We start from the raw sequence: 23,930 nt of genomic DNA on the forward strand, positions 1-23,930 counted from the left end.
GTGCCTGCAAAAAAAATTAAAAAACCCCACCAAATTTTTCTTTAGACATAGCAGTAGTGGCCTTCAGGCTGGGTAAAACTCCCAATCCCTGTTTTAGTTCATGATGCACAGAGTTTTCTCCTTTGCTGTATTTCATTTACCATTTTTCTCTGTCCTTCTTCTTCTTCTTCTTCTTCTTCTTCTTCTTCTTCTTCTTCTTCTTCTTCTTCTTCTTCTTTAACTCTCTGCTATGACATTCAACTATTTCAGGTGTGAGGAAGTTTTGAACTACAGTTTCTGTCATCTCTGGCCATTCAGCATGCTTACTGGGGCTGATGGGAGTTGTAGTCCAACAGCAGCTGGAGGTAAAGAAGTTTCCCACACTTGTGCAATATTTTCCCTTCAGTCCATGATATGTGTCTGAGGTTCAGTCTGCAACCCTTCTTTCTCTCATAAAGTCTACAACAGTTGCTAACAAGTTGGGATCATCTTAAAAACAACAACCCAAATGCCTTTTTCAAGTGTCTCAGTTTGTCCTTCTTTGCTTTCATTCCACTCAGATCTGCTCTTTGGCACCCCCTAAGCTCAAAAATGTGTGTGTGGATCTTTGCCTTCACCAGATGCTGATGTATTTGAATGTTAGCTGCTGAATCTGCAATTAGCTCAAGTGACAGAGGCCTGGCTGTGGAATGCATAGTAACGGTGGCTTGTTTTATTACTGTCACTACTGCTGCCCAGATGTCACTATCACTGCTGCCTAAAGGTTCAACTGTATGTGAGATTGCAATAAAGAGTTGCAGTATGGAGCCCACATTTTGCAGCTAATTAGTCACACCATTTTCAAGAATACTCCATTCCTTATCCCCAGCCCTCCCTCCCCCAACATTCTGTATGCACTGAGTAAATGACTGTTGGAGTTCTCCCCTTAAGGTTCTTCTTCCCCAACAGGTTCCCCCCCCCCAATGTTTCTGAAAAATGTGCGGTTCCCCCAAACCTGCATATATGTCCCCTGTTATTGTGCAAAGGGTAGTGCTTTGGTGACATGAGGGGAAACGCCTAGGGAATGACAGTAGTTCTCAATTAGTACATATAATATCCAGTAAAGGAATCGCAGAATACTTGGTTGGGGAACATAATTGTCAAACAACAGAATGCCCACAGTTTGAAACATTTACCTCTTTGAGGCAGCCCATGAAGTTATTGCTGATAGGCGAACCAGGCAGATCAGCTGTACTGGGACTCCCACCTACGTAGAAGAAGTCGTCTGAGCCTAGCATGGTATAGTCCTCTTGTGTGTAGCCCGTGGTGGTGAGGATTCCATCCACAGAGATTGTCACCTGTTTGAAGGACACAATGGACAAAAAAAAAAAAGGAAAAACGGGGGAAAAAACAAAATTCCCAGCAATGACCTTACAGTTCTTAGAAAGAGCAAGTCATCTCCCCTACTTTTTGTGCAACTTTTCACACATGTTTTGCTGAGGTTTGTTTACTCGGTGCAGCTCAGTTCCATTTTCTGGTCTGCTGTTTTGCCCCTGTCCCTTCAGTTCCTCAGTCACCTGTGTTCAATAGCGCTAAAGCTGAGAAGAGCTATTCTAATCTGCCGCAATGGCTCCCGTTGTTTAACCAGGCCAGAAAATTGAACTGTTCCTCTGAGAGCTTCTGAGAGCTGATTTTTTTTTATTTAAAAAAAAAATGATTAATTAGCTGTTATTTGTAGTGATTATTGTTAGTTACGATTGTTAGTAAAGACACTAATGAAGACGAAGTTGATATATTTGATTTTGCTTCTTTCTTTCTTTTTTTTGCTCACATGGTATGGTGATAGTCATGCATTCAGGAAGGGAAGGGAAGGGAAGGGAAGGGAAGGGAGGGGTCTCACTTTCATTACATTATGGAGGAGCATGCTATGGGCCTACAGAGACAACCACCCACCACCCAGAACCGCAACTGAGAGAGAGAGAAAGAAAGAGAGAATATGATTTAACAGAAAAATAGTAATAATAAAAAAGAAAAAAGTCAACCACACACCAGCAAATTAGAGAAATAGGAGAAAAAGAGAGAGAACAAAAAAAAATGGCAACATGCACACACCACACACAGTCGCACACACCAAACTTTGACACACCCATGCGAGTGATATTCAAAGCTCAGAAGAAGAGAGAGAGAGAGATTCTGAAAGAGAAAGAGAGGGCTTTTTCACACTTGCATGCAGTTAAGGGGGGTAAAGGGGCTAAACTAAATTTAAAAAGAAAAGCCATCCAGACCTTACAAGAAAATGGGGTATAGGGCAAAAAGAAAGAAGAAGTAGTCTAAAATATCCCAAGCCCCATAACACATGGTGGGTGAAGGGAGACAGAGGGGGAGCAGGGTGGGGAGGAAGGGAGTGAAAATGAGGTGTGTTCTGTTTTACTAGGTTATTTGTGGCTTGGAAAAGAGATGGTGGGGAAGAGGTTGAGTCTTCCGGTATGGCGAGTGGGGACTGAGGAGGTGGGCATGCCATGCGGAAAATGTGCTGAAACAAACAACTGGCTGAGCTCCTTTTGGCCATGGCAAGTGGAAGGTTGAAGGGAGAGAAAGAGAGAAAATATATGGAGAGGAGCCGGCAGGAGGAAGAGGGTTAGAATTAGAAGCGGAAAGAACAGGAAATGCTCCGGCCAGTTTTGCCTACAACAGCTGTCACCAGAACAAAAGGATGAGGGGGGCGGGGGGGGGGAGACTAGCCTCACCACAACAAACTATAGGCCCTGACATGGTTGTTGAGCTAAAAACCTTCAGAGAATCCAAAAGAAATGCAGAGGCAGAATGAGAGAGTGCAAAAGAAAGAAAACCAGGAGGAAAGAGAGAGAAGATAGGTAGAAGAAGAGTTTGCAAAAAATACTGAGGGGTGGGAAACAGAGTTGGGAAAAAAAAATTAGGGGGGGAAATGAATGACGTGAAGAAGCCAATGAAGAAAGATGACCAAACCCCGTTTCCAGAACTGTTGTATTTGTTTGTTTGCTTCTTGGTGTTATTTTTTCTTAAAGAAAATGTTTGGTTTTTTTTTAAAGAAAAAAGAAAAAAAGAGGAAGAAAGGGTATTTACAGCAAAATCAAAGAAAAAGAAAAGAAAAAGGGGGACGGTAAGTATAAAGGGTCGGGGGGGGGGACAGGGTGGTGGGGGATGGAGAGGTAGAGGGAGGTAACACACGGCAAACCCAAAAAAAGAGACAATAAGAATGATATCTACCAGACAATGTAGTTTGTTTACCATAGCGTGTCCAATGCCTGAGTGCTTTGCGGAAAAGGGGGGAAGAAAGGAAATTAAAAAATTGTGAACAGAACGATTGTTAATTAAAATAACTAAAAGCAAAGATGAGTCGTTAGGGTGTTAGTACATTAGTCGGTTAGTAAAAATGACACATTGCATGAATGGTCTAGTGTTAGTCTTTCAAAAAAAGGCTTGGGGCGCCCGACACACACAGAGTGAGAAGAGGACAATATGAGCAGGACTGTCTGGGGGGAACCATGCCATATAGATTGTTAGGAGGAAGGGAGCTGCCTACCCTTCCCATTCTCCTTTTGCTGCTTCCTGCCCATCCCACCCCGAGAAAGTATATCAACGTTCCAACTCCATCCCCCCCCACTCCATCCCAAACTGCATCAAAATTATAAAATATAAACAATACTTACTTTCCAAAAGCCCATCAAAAATGTACTCCCCATCCATATCTCTCAACCCCACATAAATATATACCAGCATGAGCGATTCCAATCTTGCCTCCTCCCACCGCCCAAGCCCATTTCTCTCTCCTAGTTATGCCAGCCACTGTTACTCTCCAGCGCTGCTCAGTTATTCTAACCAACCGAATATATCTCTCAGGTGCAGGCTGTTGCTTGACGATTCCCTGGGGGTTGTCCTTCCCGTCCCCCAATTTCCAGATTTCTTTAAAGCGGCTGAACTGGTGACTCTCAGGAAAGACATACAGAACATGAGAGGTTGGACTAACAGAAACGATGTGTAGCTCACCTGCAGTACTCAGGAGGGTGGGGAGAAGCTTGCCTAATTGTGGAAGGCGTGGTGACTGCTTGCATCAGATATTTTGGGAAGAAGGGGGAAAGATGGGTAGAATTTAACATGTCCTTTTATGAGAGAAGGAGGGGAGTAGTATGTCTATTGCTCACTGCTATGGAGAGATGCAGAATAACAAGAGGTACAGAGGAGCAAAGATGGAGAGTCCCTTATCTCCTCTGCTAGCCTGTTGACTCTCCTGCATGGAATTCCTGGTCACCTATGTTTGCCTGGTAAGTTGCTTAGTGCAAGGCTGCTTAACAGGGTTTTGCAGTGTTTCATAAACCTGCCAAACGCCTTCGGCCAGAGACAACAGAGGGCGAGGAGAAAAGCTGTCCCCTTTTCCCATTCTGAAGCTGAAACACACTGAAAATGCCGGAGTAAGCCCACCAGTTACAAAGTGGACTCCCATGTGCTTTTAAAATAAATGACTGCATATCAGTTTAGTAGACAGCAGCTCCAGTATGTTGCATCTAGATTTTCAGTCAATATCTGTTTGGGACATAAGATGCAATTGCAATGCCATCATGCCCTTTCCCTTTGGATGATGGTCATTAATACTCAGGGAAGCCTTTCACTATGTACTGCAGGGTGTGTCACAATTATCCTTGTCCTTCACTCCATAAATGAAGAAAAGGATTATAGCAGGGCAGTTGCAGATGGTGCAGTAGGGCTGTGATGCTCACCTGACCTCCGGTTGGTCGCACTGTGACTGCTTACCAGGAGGTAGAGCGAGAGGCAGCTGTGAAGTTGGCACAGTGCAGGTGTACTGGTGGGAATGCCAGACAGGGGCACTGCCAGGGCCTTTCCACAATACCCATCTTGCTCCCTTCCTCCACCTTCTGGTAAGCAGCAGTGACATAACCAACTAGAGGTCAGATGAGTGCCACTGCCTCGCCACACAATCCAATATTGCAGCAGGGCAAAGGGGTCACCAAAGATTATGAAATGTTAGTAGCAAAACAAGAACAGATCCCAGTTTTTGTGCTGCCCTGCTCTGCCTGTTTCAATGTGTAGTAACTCCAGGGTGGGCACAGCAACCCCTATTACTAACCCTCTTCTGAAAGTGCTGGTGAAAAATATCAAAAATCCCATTCCTACCACAAAAATGTATCCCATTTGCTAATATTTTAGCAAATGTTACTATTTTAAAATAGTAAACTTTTAACAAGGTAAATTAACTGTGGAAACCTCAATGACTACTCAAGAAAAGCTCGGCCGTAAAGGGTGATGCTTTGGTGTTAACTACAAACCAATTTACACATGCAGCAGAATCATGTGATGTGAACTCTTGCCGTGGGGACCATTTCAGACTGCAAATGCAGGGATACCATATTTGAATGTTCAACCTAGAAATCTCCCTGCACACTGAAAACTGAAGAAGTGTGCATGCACACGAAAGCTCATACCAGTAACAAACTTAGTTGGTCTCTAAGGTGCTACTGGGAGGAATTTTTTTATTTTGTTTCGACTACGGCAGACCAACACGGCTATCTACCTGTAACTAGAACTGAAAACTAGAACATCTAGAAGAAAGGCTCTGGACTAGCAATGTCCTTGATGTGCCAATTTGCAATGCAGAGGGTGTTTATTATTTATGGTGAAGCACTGATCTCTCAAAAGATGTTTGAAGTGGTACAGTCCAGAAAGAGTTCTGCTATGACTGTGCATTGCCTATATTGCCTCTGTCTGACAAGTTGAAAGGGAGATCTTTATGTTTTTTAATTTTACATCTGATCTCCACTTCTAATCCTAATTGTCATCCTCCTTGAACCCAGCATTTTGAAGAGGAAGCTCTGGCATGCCTGGAAGATTAATTTTCCTTTGGCCATTGCCTGTCATTGTAGACCAATTCTCACCCAGCCTCAGAAAAAATAATATACACCATTAGCCAAAATGGTCAATGAAGCGGCGAGAGAATTTCAGAGAGCAGCCATTCTGAAAATGTCAAAAAAAAAATAATAACAAACAACATGGATAAAAATTGATAAATAAAGTTACATTTTAAAATTGTATTTTGAGGTGACAGTCCTTTACTGGACTGATGAGAATGTCTGAATGAAATGGGATCATTAGGCCCATCCACTGCATGAGGAATGAAATTTACATATGCATGTGTTCTAGTGGAAACAAACAAAACATTGCTTTCAATTGCAACCCAGCAGCCCGGTGTCACTTTGAGTAGAATTTAGCCTGACACCATGCTATATTTCTGCTTACACATACATACATCAGATCTGTGGAAGTAAAAGATTTGCAGTGCTAGAATAGGAAATGTATCCTTTCAAGTGTGGCATTCTTGAGAAAGTGGAAATGTGATCCAGATTTGGAAAACCAGATAATAACTACATTGTAGGAAGTTAAATGTAACCCTGTGCTAAGCAAAACCAAGAAAGGTTTATCTAAAAATAATGGATTAGCAGCAGGCCTACAGAGGAGCAGCAAACTCATTTGTCCCCCAGACTCTCTTTTGCAGTCTGCCGATTGAAAAACATCCCAGAGAGTTCTCCATATCTGCCTTCCAAATACACACACATACACACACAACAAATCTAAGGAATCATTACACCCTGAAAACTGCATGGAAGTAGTTTGAGGACAAATGTCCACAGTAAAAAGTAATCGGTCACTAGAGCAGCAGCATTAAAAAGGTAAAGGGACCCCTGACCGTTAGGTCCAGTCGCAGAAGACTCTGGGGTTGCAGCGCTCATCTCGCTTTATCATCTCGCTTTACTGGCTGAGGGAGCCGGCGTACAGCTTCCGGGTCATGTGGCCAGCATGACTAAGCCGCTTCTGGCGAACCAGAGCAGTGCACGAAAACGCCATTTACCTTCCCGTCGGAGCGGTACCTATTTATCTACTTGCACTTTGATGTGCTTTCAAACTGCTGGGTTGGCAGGAGCTGGGACCGAGCAACAGGAGCTCACCCCGTCGCGGGGATTCGAACCGCTGACCTTCTGATCGGCAAGCCCTAGACCACAGCGCCACCTGTGTCCCAGAGCACCAGCATTATTAGAGCTGAAACATGAAGTGACTGAATCACTTGCTCTGGTATGTACCTTATCTCTCCTATCATTCTTGATATCAGAGGATTGGAAGGAAGCTAATATAAGCAAATCTAATTAAAAGGTTGCAAAGGTAATCAGGAATCTACACACCAATGTGCCTAATTTTGGTACAGAGGAAATTGACAGAGGATACATTAAAGAGAGGGGGGGAGAGAGACTAAATGTGCAGGCAAACACTACCTATTAAGGAGGAAGCAAACATGAATGTCGCAAAGGGAAGCCATGCCTCAAATCTAACATTTTGACGGTCAATAAGAGATTAAAAGTATACAGTGACATTCTGCTAGTGTTGTGAATGTGAATTGCCAGACTGGTGCAGCAGAATAGGTATGCGCTGCCATACCAGAGACAAAAAGAGATGAGGTACAGTTGCACATTGCTATTTGATGACATAGAACTGGATTGGATAGGGTCAAAACTGGGTGTGGAGATGACACACTTGTGCTCATCCTAAGGGCATTTTGATCACCACCAAACCCCCATACACTAGTGTGAAAGCTAAAAAGGTAAAGGACCCCTGGACAGTTAAGTCCAGTCAAAGCTGACTATGGGGTGTGGCACTCATCTCGGTTTTCAGGTCGAGGGAGCTGGCATTTGTCGACAGACTGCATTCTGGGTCATGTGACCAGCATGACTAAACTGCTACTGGTGCACAGAGGACCATGGCGGAAGCCAGAGCACACTGAAACACTGTTTCCCTTCCCGTCACAGTGGTACCTATTTATCTGCTTGCACTGGTGTGCTTTTGAACAGCACCTTTATCTAGATGTATTAGCCGGTTTCCAACACTCAAGTGCAAACCAAGAAATAGAACTCAGGATGCAACTATGCAGATAGAAATAAGTGGCCTTGGTTCTCAATGACTGGAGTTAGACTGAAGTTGGGTCACCAGCAACAGAGTGCAGGGCTAGTTGTCACCCAGATAGTGTCTCTCAGTACAACTCCCGAGTTTCCTTCATAGGAACTAATGTCAGCTATCAACATATATGGAAGCAACAAAAGTGCTGCACCAGGGAATGACAATTGCAAGGGGGGCAAAATCTGTCTTTGATCCATGGCTGGCATCACTATTGCACAACCTTAAGCAGCTGCCAGGGCTCGCTGGTCCTGGTGCCCGTCTTGGCTCAACTGCCCCAGACATTTTAAATGGTGCACAGCTTCCCAAACCCAACTGGGAGGCCCTGGCAGGAGCAGGGGAAACATGGGAGCCCTCAAGCATGCCTTTATCCTTGACAATGGGTGGAAGGGCTCTCCCTGGAATGAAGAGGGAAGGGACACTAGCAGTCAGCTTGGTTTCCCAAGAATACCTGTGCCAAGCGCCTCACTGCCACTCCCCCTCTCCCTCTAGGTAACTGGCAGTGACACTCGGTATTGAGCAGCCAGGTGAGCAACACTGCCCCACTTGCTGCTACACTTAGGGGAGAAAAAGAGAGGTAGATGGGAAGATATGGCTGAACTATATAAGATCTTGGGTGGCCTGGGGAAAATGCTTATCCTTTTATATTATGCTGCAAGGTGAGAAGTAAAATTAATTTGCAGCTCTTCTGTAAATAAAGAGCAACATTACACACACACACACAAACACCCATTGTTTGTAGAACTCCCAGCCAGTAAGAGTAACACTTGGCAGTGAACAATGAGAGTAAAATCTTCACAGAAGCTAGGGGTACTTAAACTGCTAGCAGGCATACCCTGTGCTTTCATTCTAAATCTTAGCATATCTCAAAGCACTGGTAATAAGGCAGTGGATGGGAGGGACTAGGCATTTTGTTCCCTATGCAGAATCTGTTCTTGTTCTTGTTCTGTAGCTGACGTTTCGTAGTGGATCCGAGCTAGCTGATAGATGCTGAACCACTCCCTGCATCTGGTATGGCTTTCAATTACTTATATTCAAGGAGGAAAGCATAAAAAAGAAAAGGCTTTCACTGGCAATTACGAATCCACTTACTCATTTTTTTCCTCTTTGCAAACAGGGCTGCTGCTCATTATGAATTGCAATATGAAAAGTGAATCAGCTTTACAGATTGTTCTTCTGTAAGTATACTCCACATTAAATGTTGCTGCAGGTAAGATAATGATATTTATTACATTTGGAGCATTGAATCATTCAAGTATATCTCAAGTGGCACAAAAAAAAAATATTGCAATGTACGGGAAGGAAGGCATCCTAGGACCTACAGATCTAACGTTTCTGAAAAAGAAATGAGAACGCAGTGGCTGATTTTGCTTAAGGACTGCTGATGCTGGAAGGCTCTGGAAATTGAACCTAATTATGCAAGGCAATGCCCAGGGGGGGAAAAGATTTTCCTGGCCCCTGACTGTGATTAGTTAATGTCCTTAGGCATGAGGGTTATTACTTTCTATTAGTATAAACGTTCCCTGAAGGCAGCTTTTTCAGTCCATAAAGTTGCATAAAATTATTGGTGTTAACATTCATATGAGCAAGCAAAATAAATCGGTTATGTTTAGCTTGCATCAACAAGTGTCAGTCTGAATGTTTGCAATAAAAAAACAACAACCCAGCACTTTAAAGAATTAATTTGAAAGAAATAATAGCTTACAAGCTATTTTACACCGCATTTACCTAATCAAGATGATTTACATATACAACATAAAGTTCCATTTGTCATGATGTGGATGACCCCGTGGCCTGATATATTTCACCAGCTTTCAGAAGTAGGGTTATTTAAATGAATCCTACCTATTAAAAGTTCTTATTTATATTTTATGAGAAAGTTGTGATATTAAAGAGCTTTCTAAGTGAGCACATCACCTGATCTGTCTGCTTAGAAGAGCAACAGGTGAAGTTGCAAAAGGGCAACATCAACCATTGTAGAGCCTCTTCCATGGTAGCTTTGATTAGTAGGTCTTTTGAAGTCCTCACGGGGAAAAGTGGACAGAGGGAAAAGAAGCAACAGTGTAGATTCATAACGAAAACCAAAACAAAGAAAATAGGGAGATCTGGAAGAAGTACGGCCTGTTAAGTGTCAGGAGCGTAAGGTTAAAATAAGTAACTTGCACACACAAAATAAACTAAAAAAAAAGAGGGTGGAGAGGCAGAAACAAAGGCTTTTATGGACCCAGGTCACTGGGAGGTTCTCCTGCACAAGCCCTCTTGAAATATCCTTGCATTGGTTGCAAAAGGTTTTGCACAAGAGAACGTCCAAGTGGACTGGGTCCTTACAGCATTCGAGTAATGGTATTATGGAAATGGTTAAATCAATTAACAGGACATAAAAGAAGAAAAAAGGGAGCGGATAAAGCAGCTGCAGAAAACAGTCTCCATTCCTACTGTAATTAAATGCAACAAGAATATTACTGATAAGATTGAAATGTAATTAAGGAAATAATAAAAAAGAAAGAAAAGGAGGGGGAAAGAGCAAAGGAAAAGGGAGATGAAAGTAAAGTTAAGTCACAAAATCGTATTGTTAAATCAAATCAAGGGAGGGGGGAAGACAGAAAATTATTAAGTGGAAATGAAGATATTGCAATGAGGCTAAGTTACAGTAAATTAATGAACACTTGTTTTCCTTCTAGTTACTGTGAAAAGCTAGGATGCAAATGCTCGGCTGTTCCCACCCTGAGCCCCCGTTTATCTAACAGTTGACCTGTAACCACTGATCTACCCCAACCTTTGATTCAATAGAGAGGAACCTCCCCAGCATTCTCTCTCCTTCCCCATTACCTGCCGCAGGTTGCGCGTCACTTTAACGTCGTGCCAATGGTTGTCATTAAATTTGCCACTGACTGGCTCCACAATGGCCTCAAAGGCTCCGGACCCCAGGTTAATGATCAATGAGACTGCGCCGTCTTTCAGAGCCAAGTTGACGTAATCGGCCGACTTGCCCGTGTGTAGGATAAGCCCATTGCGCTGCCACGTCTTGAAGGAGAGTGTGATCTCATCGCTGCTGCTCTGAATGGGGTTCTGAGAGAGGTCATAGCACAGGTATTCGGAACCACGGAAGGTGGCTACATTCTCGTCCCTTGCTGCAGAAGAAGAAGAAAAAGATGCAGGCATTTGGTCAGTCTTGTTTCATGCAATAATAAAGCTTTTCAGAATTATTGTGACATTGCTCTTGTTCCATTGCAGCAGGTTTGCTCTCTGCCTAGCACTGCGTGTAAAAAGGAATAACTGAACTGGTTGCCTCTGGTACATAGGAAGTTGCCTTATTCCAAGTGAAACAACTGACAGTTATAACTGGCCTTGAACTCTCATCAGTCCCAACCAACAAAGCCAAAGATCATGGATTATAGGAGTCATGGTCCAAAACTCCTAAAATGCATCAGGTTGGGAAGACTGCTCTACACTAAGTGGAGATGAGTTTCTGGGGTTGCAGAAGAGAAGGGTCCAGCCCTATCTATAGACACCACTGACTGAACCAGTTGTATCAAAATACTATGCTTACCACTGGCACAGCCTTTTTGCAAAGATATGACCCATCTTTCCTTCAGACAAGGCTTTGCCTGGGAATGGAATCAAGGGTCTTTGCACTCAAAGTGAGAGTCATGCCTCTAGATCAGTCTATCAACCTTGTGTCCCTAGATGTTGTTGGACTGCAATTCCCATCATCCAATGGTCAGGGGTGATGGGAGCTGTACTTCAAGAACATTTGGGAACCCAAGGTTGAGAATGACTGCTCTAGGTCAACAAGTGTGGCCCCTTTTTCACCCATTGCAGAGTTTGTGATTTCTACTTTTCCAGTTACACAATGAAACATGTAGATTCACCACACTACCCCATCCAGATACTAATCACAATTGTTATTATGTACTCTGCACAATCCTTTCTATAATGTTTGCTATATATGTCAGGGGATCAATAAATATATACAAGGGAATAAATGGGAAAACGAGGAATGGCCACCGGAACCTACTCAAGCAAACCTCTTAGAATTCATATTCAATGAAGCCAGATCAACCTATGGAACTAGGCTGTGTCTTAGCAATTTTCCTGTGCAGAACCTTCCAATTCCATCTCTTTCAAGACCACCAGTTCTTCTCTTAACCATTTAACGAAGTGTGAAAACGTGGAAGATTTATCAGAGGTTAGTTTTATTGTGAAGTCGGCATTGTCTATGGAATCATCTAGCAGAAACTAATTAACTGCTTTTGATAAAATTGCTCTTTAGCCACTAGGGTTTTCCCCCTAAATTGACTAATAACTAAAAATCAATTATCTTGTCGGATTTCTCCCTGGTTTTCATTCATTAGCAAAGCAACATAAAGGAAAGAAGCCACAGCTACATTATCGAATAGGGCTGAAAGCATGGAGGGGCAATTCAAGATATACGAAATGGGGCAGAGAAAGGACTTTCTTGAAGCAGTAGAAGAACACTAGCAAAGATGACTAAGGGGCACCAGTGGATGGTGTGTTGGGACTGTGCCACTCACCTAACCTTTGTTTGGCTGAGTCACTGCAGCATACTGGGATGGAGAGGGGAGGGGAAGTTGTGGCAGTGAGGTCCGGGGAGTGCAAACATGCCAGTAGTAGCATCAGATTTCCTTCACCAACACATCTGTACCACACTGACCTTTCCAGCACTACACTCCTCCCCTCTCAATGGAAGTCAGGTGAGCAAAGCAGCCCAAGCATGCTGTCCACTCTACTAAGCAATGCTATCAACACTGTACGTTGGACCTGAACTAAGTTAGTTTCACTTAGGTCACACTTAAATCTAGGAGTCATATTTGTCCCATTGGTTTCAATGGTAACTGTACTGATTCTGGATCCACAAATAAATGAGAGGGATGTGGAATGGCTTGAAACAACAGCATTTTTCAGAGTCTGTCTGGATCTAACCTCATAAACCCTTGTTCATCTCGCCATACATACATCTGCATATCAATTAGCTGATGGTGAGCAGCGGCCAAACTAGGGCACATGAAACTCACTGAACGACTAATAACAATTTATGTTTCTTTTTCTCTCATTTAATTATTGGACATGGTTCACATCATTCTCATGAATCAGTGATTCACGATAAAGGGACTGGGCACAATGTCCTCTGAATGGCAATGGTGCAATCATTCTTAGGACCAATTCAACTATACTGATTTTTCTTGGAAAGGTTTGTGTTCTGTACATGCATATACTGTATACAATTCAGCACATCCACAAGGCACAAACTGAGGCCTGTATTAGCATGAAGCTATGTAGCCCAGAAGAACCACCACCAACAATTACATTTCCGAGGCAGCCAGAGTCAAGAGCTTAACAGCATTCTCCTCGCCTCCTTTCTGCTACAGCAATTTCCTGGCCTAGTCACTTCTGATCCAAAGGAAGGAAATGTGTTACAATCAACTCAGACACACACTCTATATACCTGCAGGTACTTCTGATCAAATAGCTAAAGTATGAGGTCAGGTGTCAAATGGAGTCATTATGACTAAGCCATTCCCCAACAACTGAAGATGTGTGAAGCATTGAATATACATTGAAAGGGCTGTGATGAGGGCAAGGCGAATATGAGCTCAATGTACATTATATGAATAGGACTCACAGCTTCGACCATTTATATGGAATTTAAGTGAGTTATTCAACGCAAGTGCCAGAAAGAAAGCTAAGCCATGAATCCCAATATTAACCCAGGGAAGCCATCTCACCATAGAGTTATGAAATATTACACATAAAATATATAAGATATTACATATACACGACTATGAGCACCACATAATGTTCATTCCACACCTGCAAGGAATCTTCCCTTCAGGTAACAGCACCAACATTTTGGACTCACTGCCCAGTGATATTAGGCAGGTGCAATTACTGTAGTGTTATCGATGCCTGCTAAAACCCATTTTTGTTTAAGAAAGCCTACCCAAGTGATGTAAATGTGAGATATTTTAAAATATTAAATTATTTAAAAACTGCTGGTTTTGTTTACATGTTGAAAAAGAAATAGGTTAGCTACAATTTTATTAAAAATTTTAATGTAAACCAAATTTTAATGGAAACCAAACATAATTTCATGTAAAAAAATTCCTTCCAGTAGCACCTTAGAGACCAACTAAGTTTGTTATTGGTATGAGCTTTTGTGTGCATGCACACTTCTTCAGAAGCACACGAAAGAGACAAACTTAGTTGGTCTCTAAGGTGCTACTGGAAGGATTTTTTTTTTTTTGTTTCGACTTCGGCAGACTAACATGGCTACCTACCTGTAACTATAATTTCACATAAACCAAGTTTGTTCTGAGAGTTGTTAGGAAGCCCCTATTCTACTCACAAAGTTACAATTCCCAGAGTTCCCTGGAAAGAAGGAATGACTGTTAAACCACTTTGAAAATTGTAGCTGTTTGAGGGGAAAAGGGGTCTCCTAACAACTCTCTGCACCCTTAACAAACTACAGCTCCCAGGATACTTTGGGGGGAAGCCATGACTGTTTAAAGTCATGCACGAACCTAGGGGGATCAGGGACTCTTGAGCCCAATTTTAAAATTTAATTAAAGATGCTTTATTTTCATTACAAAAATAAATAGCTATATACTTGAGATACGATAAAACAACTGGTTTTTATAAAGGCATTCTGGCATCATTGACGAGGATTGGCATTTTCCACTTCATTCTGTCTTTTAACGCTCAGTCCTGCCTTTGGAAACAACAGAGTTGATTATTTCAGAGACCTATCAACAATGACTTAGGAATCTTGTACCTGAGCAGTAATAGCTAGCTAATTTCAAATCTAACAGGGTATAAAGTACGCATCAGAGGAGCAAGAGCTCTGAATCACCAGTGATTTATTTGTAAGCACTGTTCTCTTTATCGCCCAACATAAAGGAAGACACAATCCATAGATCTTCCAGACAAGATCAGAAATAAAAAGGCACCAAGAGACCGATGCAGAAATTGTATTTTCGATTCCTACATGTTAGGTACTTATCCTACAAAGCAAACACCTTCTTTATATGTTCACAGGACTGGAATGGAATAGGCCGTTTAATCAAAGGCAGGATACTCCACACAGTACCTCACACCCAACAGGTGAATCAGTAAAACACAAACTACAGTGTGCCCCCAAATAAAGCAGGAGTTAAGAGATAACTGTGAGACACACACCCCAGGGATACATCACCTCCATACTTTTTTTAAAAGGGAAAATAGCCCTCAATCCTCATCCAACTTCTGATCTTGGATTAAAAGCTTTCTTCAAAGATCCCTGCAACTTTAATTCTTGTAGAAGCACCTTTGAGCTCAAGGGGCAAGATGCGGGAAACTGTCTTACAACGAAGTTTGCACTCCAGAGCAGAACATGACAAGTCACTCGCGTATGGGATGGGATGTTGGGATGTGAGAGTTCCACTCTCCACACATCTGAATCAGTATTGCAGGAGCTTCAAGTAGCAGCCAGAAATCTCCTCGATGCTTGCTGAATGCAAGCACAATTAACTAATGAGCTATGCATCATTTACTATATCAGAAGGGAAGGCAGAATGATTTCAAATGAATGTATGATATAATGCATACCATGAGATTTAGGAATTCTAAAAGTGGTGGTGCCACACAAACACACCCCTTTATTTTATTCCAACTTCACAAGAAAACATTGCTTGGAATTAGCCTGCACCTTCATTTACGCATGAGTGTGATGAATTAGAATAATAAATCACACAGCATGACTTTTATCACAATCCTAGTTTTCAGTTTAATAAAGAGGGTGTCCGATGATCTAGCATCAGATGACTGCCTCTTGGCAACACAGACACAGAGGACCGATTCTTCCACTTCATAAAGACAAAGGGAATATTCAACTTATGAACCTGCCCTTCATCATACTGATTACAGTTCTAAACACAAAACAACAATTTAAAAACAATTCATAGCATAATCTATAACAATATAGCAGGGAAACTCACAAACAGCTACTAGCCATATATTACCTTCTTCCAAAAGCCTGAATGGGGGGGGGGGATGTGTCTTTAAGCAGCACCAAAACCTAATAACTGAATTGGTGCCAGATGACTGATGAATGGGAAGGCATTCCAGAGATGGAGTGCCACCAATGAAGACCACTTCTCATACCAAACCATGCATTTTTCCTGGTGGTGGGACCACAAGAAGGGGGTTCCCAGTTGATCTTAATACATGAACAGGTTGGTAGCTTGAGAACATGTTTTTTTTTTTTTTAGGGCTTTATATGTCAGTGTATACTTTGGCCACCTCATGAGAAGAGAAGACTCCCTAGAAAAGTGCCTGATGTTGGGAAAGATGGAGGGCACAAGGAGAAGGGGACGACAGAGGATGAGATGGTTGGACAGTGTTCTCGAAGCGACTAGCATGAGTTTGGCCAAGCTGTGGGAGGCACTGAAAGATAGGTGTGCCTGGCGTGCTGTGGTCCATGGGGTCACGAAGAGTCGGACACGACTGAACGACTGAACAACAACATGTCAGTGTTAACACCTTGAATTGGGTTCAGAAGCATGTAGGCCATCAATGTGGATTCTTCAAGACCAGTATTATGTGGTGTCATCACTACATGCTGAAATTTGATCTAGACAATTGTCACAATCCATCAAGAACTATGAAACTCCCATTCATTTTAATGCGACCTAAGCTGATACGATTGCCTGTAGCCATAAGAGTATAAAAATTGTTGCCGTTGAAGGTGAAATGAAGTTTACCGAACTTACTTTGAATGTGGTGTGTACACAAACTAGTGATTTGCACATAATTTGCAAGTGGTAATTTATTACTCAGTTGACACCAGGCAGATGTGCATAAACATAGCTCTGAAAGTAGGCTGTTTAGCACATGAGAAACATTTAAATATTTCACCATATTTGTTAATATTACAGTAATTTAAATCCAAATCCTTAATCAGGAGAGAGAAAAGACCTGCAGTCGCATGGCTCCCTGGAAGAAACATGTGTTTACATAAACACATTAATACTAGAAGAACAAGGAGATTGAATTTATGTTTTTTAGATTCACAGAGCAGATCTGAAGCAACTCAACTAATGCTGCAATAGGCTTAACGCAAGGCAAGTTTTTCTAAAGAAGAATTGGCTGTGTTTCACTTTGTACAAATCCCTGCCCTAGATGGGGGATCCTGTACATGAAAAAGTTGCTTGGCAAACTGAGGCATTCAGCTGGTCTCACACTGTGACAACAGCAAATTGTACCTATCTAAACTCTTCCATTGCATTGATCTTGAATAAGACTTAGGGATCTATTCCACCCCTGCCTGTGCGTCAGATCCAAACCACAAAACTGTTACGCAGCCATGGGAAACTTTTCAACTGATTCATCAAATACTATACTTGAGCATCTTTGGGGAAGTATAGCTCAGACTTGATTTTTTTTTTACTAGCTTCTGATGACCAGGGTAAAGCCTGAAGAGTGTTACTTCCATCTTCTGCCTTGGCTAGAGCAGTGTCTTCAATCTTTCCAGACTCACCTTCAACTCCCAAACTGCAACAGGAAACCCTCCTTTAATTTCATACTTTATAAATTATTTTACCTCCTCCCATAGCAGTCCACACATCAGCATTGGTGACCACAAGTTTGAGGTGGTAGACAATTTTTTTTCTACCTGGGCTCAATCATAACCAACAACCTCTCCCTTGACACTGAGCTGGACAAGCATATTGGCAAGACAGCTATGACAATGCCTCTCCAAAAGGGTATGGTAGAATGACCAAGATGAAGGTCTACTAGGCTTGCATGTTGATCATGCTGCTTTATGACAGAGAAACATGGGGAACTTACACTCGACAGGAATGACATCTCATCACTTTCCACATGCACTGCATCACAAAGATTTTGGGCATCACATGGCAGGACAGAGTATCAAACAAAGATCATGTGCTTTCCTAAGCCCAAATTCGCAGCAGGCTCACACTACTGTATCAGCGATGTCTACGCTGGATTGACCATGTCCACAGAATGAAAGATGGCAGGATCCTCAACGATCTGCTCTTCGGGGAGCTGTCCTCAGGCACAAGGCCCATTGGCAGACCAACTCTGTGTCTGCAAATGGGATGTGAAGGCTGACAACATTAACCCCGCTGTGTGGGAATCCCTTGCATATGACTACAGTACCTGGAGACAGGCTGTGTATCCACAGCAGTGACCAGAGGGTGAATGACAGCTGGGAGGAGCACAGAGAGAATAAATGTCATGGTGCACCTATAGCAGCACAACTGCCCCAAAACATGTCTCTCCCATATTGGTCACTATAACTCTCAAATGGTTTGACTTCACCCTCCTGAAGGCAGACTCTTTATTGTCTCCCAAGACAGATGGATGCCAACAAGGTGCCCCACTTTTTATCCCCCTTCTGTCAGTATTTTTCATTTTATATCTCTCTCAAAAAACAAGTGTTGTGGCATAGTACTAATCAGCTTTGGTAATGCTGTCAGACTCCAATACCCATGAGCCCCAATCATGACCAGTAGTTGGGATGATGGAAGTTGTAGTCCAAAACATCTGGAGAGCACAAAGTTGGGGAAGGCAGGATTACAGCCTTACCTTTAAGAGCAGGTGGTAAATACCACCACAGCTAGACTGAATTCTCCTGAACATACTGGCTGATTTTATTTGCTTTCATCTTCCTCTTTCTTCTCCAACAGAACAAACAGGATCTGTCCCTTTGGTCTTTAACTCCTTCTTATGAACCAATGCAACCTATATGCACTGAGTTTATTGTGACATCACAGGTACCAAAGAATGACATCATTAGATCTATGTCACACAAATGTGGCAAAGGAAAATGTGTGCCTCTGATCATCACATACTGCACAGGGAACATTCGTTTGCCTTATTTTACTAAAGATATTATTTTACTAACCTGACAAATATATAGTTGATCATATATAATAGGGGCAAAAATGGCTGTTTACAAATTTAGATTACAGTGGTGCCTCGGGTTGCGGACACAATCCGTTCCGGGGTGCCGTTCGCACCCTGAAAAGTCCACATCCTGAGCGGCGATATTGCGCATGTGCAATATGAGTGTGTATGCATGCAAGTACACACACACACACACACACACACACTGTTCGCAGGAATCTCTCTGTCTCTCTCTTTGTGTGTGTGGGCAATATGACAAAATCAGTGTTTTGACAGGAGGCAATGACCTGAAAAAAATCCTACAAGATGCTGACCCAGCACAACAAAGGACTTAATGCTTTCCTAATTAGAAACATATGAGTAATCCATTTTAAATGAACACAACTAACTGCGTGGTTAAAATTAAACACTGCTTTGTGAGCTTTACAATGAGGTCAGTGCTCTTATATCTAAATACAGCCCTTTTTTTAATAATAAATTCCCTCATCGAAACTAAGCCAGTTGTAAGGATTTTGGAAACCTTTTGTTTACAGCTTTGTGACGTGAGATGTGCCCAACCAGTGGGGAAACAAATATGGGGGGTTGGGGGGGGGAGAGAGTTCAAGTGGTGAACAATGCCTGTACTTAGTTATAAGAAAGACACAATTTATAGTCTCCATAGCATTTATGAGGTCAACACCCTGTGTAGATGATGCTAGTCCATGATGATATAAGTAGCTTGTATGTTTTTTCTCTCTCTCCAACTTCTTACACAGGTAATATGACGGTAATGGGGGAGGACTGGTTGGTAAAAGTCATTTTATAAAGAAAACTGTTTGTGGCAAGAGCCCTCTGTCTGTCCTTGCTCAAGACAGCACGCTTGGTGAAGCAGCAAGTGTATAGCAAAAAGTGCTTTTGAGCCATCCCCTTTATAAGAGGGGTTAAAATCACACATACAATATTACAGTTTCACAGCCTTTCTAGACATTCAGATCCTGCTTCCCTGATGTTGTTCTCTGACAGCAGGCTGCTTTGGGAAAATGTGCAGATAACATTTGGCTAAGGCAGTAGAGTTGAGAAGGGAGGAGTGGTCATGATTCTCATGACGCTTGAGTGCTAAACAGGTTATACAGTTGATTACTTTCGCTGGTGTTGGATAAAGAACATCTGAGAGCATCTTGAGACTTAGCACAAGCTGATGCAATCCTCTTCTGCAAGGAAATGTAGCTACGAGACAACGATTCCCTGTGTTCTTCTGTGTCTTTAAGAAACACATCCCCCCCCCCAAACCTTTTACCTCCATGACAATATCCCAAAAGGGGAAAAGGAAAGGATAATGTCAAAACTAACATCGTACATCATAAATCATCATTTGGTTTTTATAAATGTAAAACATTGTTTTTAAATGGCTGGCTATGGCACATCTACATCTGGATTCTAACTGGATTATTTAGGAAATATACTGTACCCCACTCATTTTGTTGTTGTTTCTGCTGCTGCTGTTATTATTATTGTTATCATCATAAATGACCATGTTTCACTAAGAATAAAAGGGCTGCCATCTTGGCATTCTATACTCCAGCATATGTTACATAATGTGAGCTCGTGTGTATGCATTTGCTGGTGCGGGCATAAAATATGCTAGTCACCTTGTAAGTGCTCATTATTACATGGTGCAGACACTGTTTTTGCATGGTGTATGTTGCATCTCTGGGCTTCATGTGCCCAATCACCTATGTCTTAATGAGCCATATGTCTCCGCTTGTATAGGGAGCAGGTGCTTCTGGGTATATAGGGCATCTTTGCTTAAGCTGTGCTCGCAGCTTCAGTGTGTAGGCCATGGAGAGCTTTTATATACAGAATGGTATATATTTATTTAGTGGGCTGGCAAGTAGGTCACCTTGATGATTGTTTTGTCATGCTCAGATTGTTACCTGAAACAGCACAGGTCATGGGGCCAATGACCTCTGCAAGAATAGTGGAGTGATTAAAATACTCCTCCACCCCAGAGAGGGATAGATGCTATTGCTGTTTGTTTTTCCTAATGCTCTTGGGAAGCCAGTAAGTCTGTTCGTGCATTTCTATCAACAGCTTAGTTTATTATTGTAACAATCATTTATATCAGCCCTTGACACAATTGGTCCAGGGTGTCCTCTCTACACATGGCAGAGCTGCAGTGCACCTTGGTAGAGCAATGGGTCAAGGGCAATGAAGTTCCTGGGAAACTGATTAGAATACAAGATAGATAATGCACTTTGCCTGAACATATCTTAGAGCCATTATAGAGCCCATGATATGTCAGTGAGGTCAGCAGAGAGCTCTTTCTTCTCTGCCTCCATCATGTCTACCGAATATTCATGCAACAGAGCTTTTGTGAGTGGCAAAGAAATTATTACAGACTTCATTGCTGACCTGTGAAGAACTGCCAGAGGCCTACTGTGGGGACCATATAAATAATTTTCCAGGTAAAATCGGTCACGTTCAGGATGAACTGGGTCCAGCTATTTTGGCAAATCAATTAGCAGAGGTGCCAATGTACCTGCTTGTCCAATTTTGATAGGTAATGTTTAATATTAACTGCACCAGCTGCTTTTACATTTCAAAGTGCTGGTACTTGCCTTTAAAGCAGAGGTAGCCAGCATGGTGCCTCCAAATGTTGCTTGACTCCGACTCCCATCAGCTCCAGCTAGCTTAGCCAACAGTCAGGGGCGATGGTGGCTGGGAGTCCATGGGAGGGCACAATGCTGTCTACCCCCTCCCTCTTTAAAGTCTCAATAGTCCAGTGAATCAGAAGGAACACCTTCACAGCAGGTTTGCTTTGATCTGAAGGAGAGATCTTTTTCAATGTTCTGAAAGTGACGTGGGTTTGTTCTACAACAGCATGGGGCAGGGTGTTCTATACAGTTGTGGCCATACCCTTTCCTCTGAAACACATAGGGAGACTTTGCTGATTGTGGCCCTTCGGCTTTTTGTACACTTCCCTGCCTGAAGTACTTGGGCTTTGCTTCCTGAATTAGTGTATTTATTAAGCCTGTGCTGAAATCCACACCCTTCCAAAGATCCACCGCCACCCCCTGCAATATCAGGAGTGGATTTTCTGCTGTTTTATGGTGATGGTAAGGAATTTCCCTGACATTTGCAGGGGAGGGTTGCAGCTTAACTCACTATAATTCTATGAGTTGGTGGAGGGTCTTCCTTTTCTCATATGCCAATATACAGGATTCCCTGCTATGCTCAAACATAGAAGTATGTATGGGGCTGTGTGCGCAGCACATGGTTGCATGAAACCTGCCTGTACGCTCTTGCATGCCCTCCCTTAATATGATAAGCCATCGCTTCTCCTGCTTGTCTGTGTCTTTCCTCTGCAACAGAGCAGAATCCATGTCTACAGGGAGAGAGAGCTTAATGACTCAAATCCAATCTCCCGAACACCTTATCTGCCATGGACAGGCCTGTTTCTGAAAGCTGACCTTTACCACTGCATGGCGTTGGGTGGAGGGGGGGGAGGGAGGAAACGACTCAGACAACAAAAACAATTAACACAGTGTTTGACAAAATAAAGCCAAGGCAAGAAAGGAGGACTTTAAGTCTGTCTAGAGACTGCTATCAAATAGAGGATAGGATCAAGAAAAGAGATCTAATATACAGATCTATGGGATAGCCAGCTGGCATTCATTTCACCTCCATCCTCTGCCAGACCACAATAGGGAAGGAGGATGCATATGTGGCTACAATCCACATCTCGTTGAAGTTAATGGCAATACTCTAATTGAATCAATAGCTTTGGATTTCAGCTAAAGTGACATTGGGGCTAATACAGTAGCAGGTTAAAAGAGACAGAGATTTAAGAGCTCATTCACACTTCTGTTTAGTCCGATATTTCTTGTTTGTGCTGTGGCATGGGTGCAAGAGGTTTATCTTTTGTACTGTCACTTTACCCAGGAAAATTAACTGTTTACCACTGAATCGGAACAAACGTCAATCAGGTTTTCTGCAGATTGACTCCAGCCCACCCCCCACCCCCGATTCAGCAATAAACCATGGATTTTCCCAGGGAAAGTTGTGGGACAAAAGATTAACCTCTTGGACCCATGCCAAGAAGTCACACCCCAAATGGAAGAAATTTCACAGTGTGGGTGAGCCCAGAGACATAAGGAAGCCTTGTAATGCCTGAAAATGGCATTCATTCCATGCACAGTCCCAAATATACACAAGAACTCCTGTATTCCCTCCCTGGAGGTTGTTCTCTGTAGCACAAGCAAGCTTTCAGTTCAAAGGCAGGGGAAAGAGCACTGCGGAGGCAGCCCGAGATACCATCAGATCCAATTTCCAACGTCTTCACCGCGGCTGTGAAATCAGCTTCCTGCGGCACTGCCTAGACTGTTGCTCTTGATCAGATGCCTCCAGGGTAATAGGATCAAATCAAATGACCTCTTGAAAGGAGTGGAGGGAATGGAAAAGAAATCCCAAACCACAGGAAAGCTGGCTTTGTGTGTGTGTTTGTGTGTGTGTGTGTGTGTGTGTGTGAGAGAGAGAGAGAGAGAGAGAGAGAGGAAATTAATTTCTGTGGCAGGAAGAAATGGCCAGTGGAGTAAGAAATGAATTGCATACCCCCACCCCTGAGATCATAGATAGTTTCCCACTCCCTCTGGGGCATCATGGATTTCAGCGGCCAGGAAGAGAATAGTGGATGGTCTCAGGAGTATTGGGTGATACCGACTGCAGTCTCTATGCAGGATTAAGATATTCCACTAGGGAAGACGCAATTCATGTGTGTGTGTGTTTGTGTTTTAACAGCTTTTGAAAAAATGTATGCTGTTATTAACTACAGCAGTTGTTAAGCCTTGCATGTGCTCATCAACTAGTGGCAATATCGACTGTAGCTGGCCTCTAGCTGTGCAATTCTTTCCCAATGGAGCCAGCTAAAACAAAGACCATTTCCACAAATGTTGTAAAACATCTACTGGTTTGCACTGGTTTTTGAAGGTTAAGTTAAGCTTCTACGGGCAAGTTTACCCAGGCACATCATTTCCTTTTTAATAGAGCTAACCACACGTTTGAGTAAGCCTTCA

General features: G+C 42.6%; 1 protein-coding gene across 1 annotated transcript in view; it reads right to left on the minus strand.

Annotated features, from left to right (window-relative positions):
• LOC117042274 (neurexin-3-like) overlaps nucleotides 1–23,930 on the minus strand; it is a 632,640-nt gene that overhangs the window by 284,428 nt on the left and 324,282 nt on the right. The window contains exons 6-8 of the mRNA XM_033141809.1: nucleotides 10,780–11,081; nucleotides 3,226–3,249; nucleotides 1,155–1,316 (exon numbers count right to left, since the gene is read on the minus strand). Of these exons, the coding sequence (XP_032997700.1) occupies nucleotides 1,155–1,316; nucleotides 3,226–3,249; nucleotides 10,780–11,081 (488 nt within the window). The remainder of the gene's footprint in view (nucleotides 1–1,154; nucleotides 1,317–3,225; nucleotides 3,250–10,779; nucleotides 11,082–23,930) is intronic.

The sequence above is a fragment of the Lacerta agilis genome, chromosome 1 (assembly GCF_009819535.1).
Source record: "Lacerta agilis isolate rLacAgi1 chromosome 1, rLacAgi1.pri, whole genome shotgun sequence".
NCBI classification, from domain to species: Eukaryota; Metazoa; Chordata; class Lepidosauria; order Squamata; family Lacertidae; genus Lacerta; species Lacerta agilis.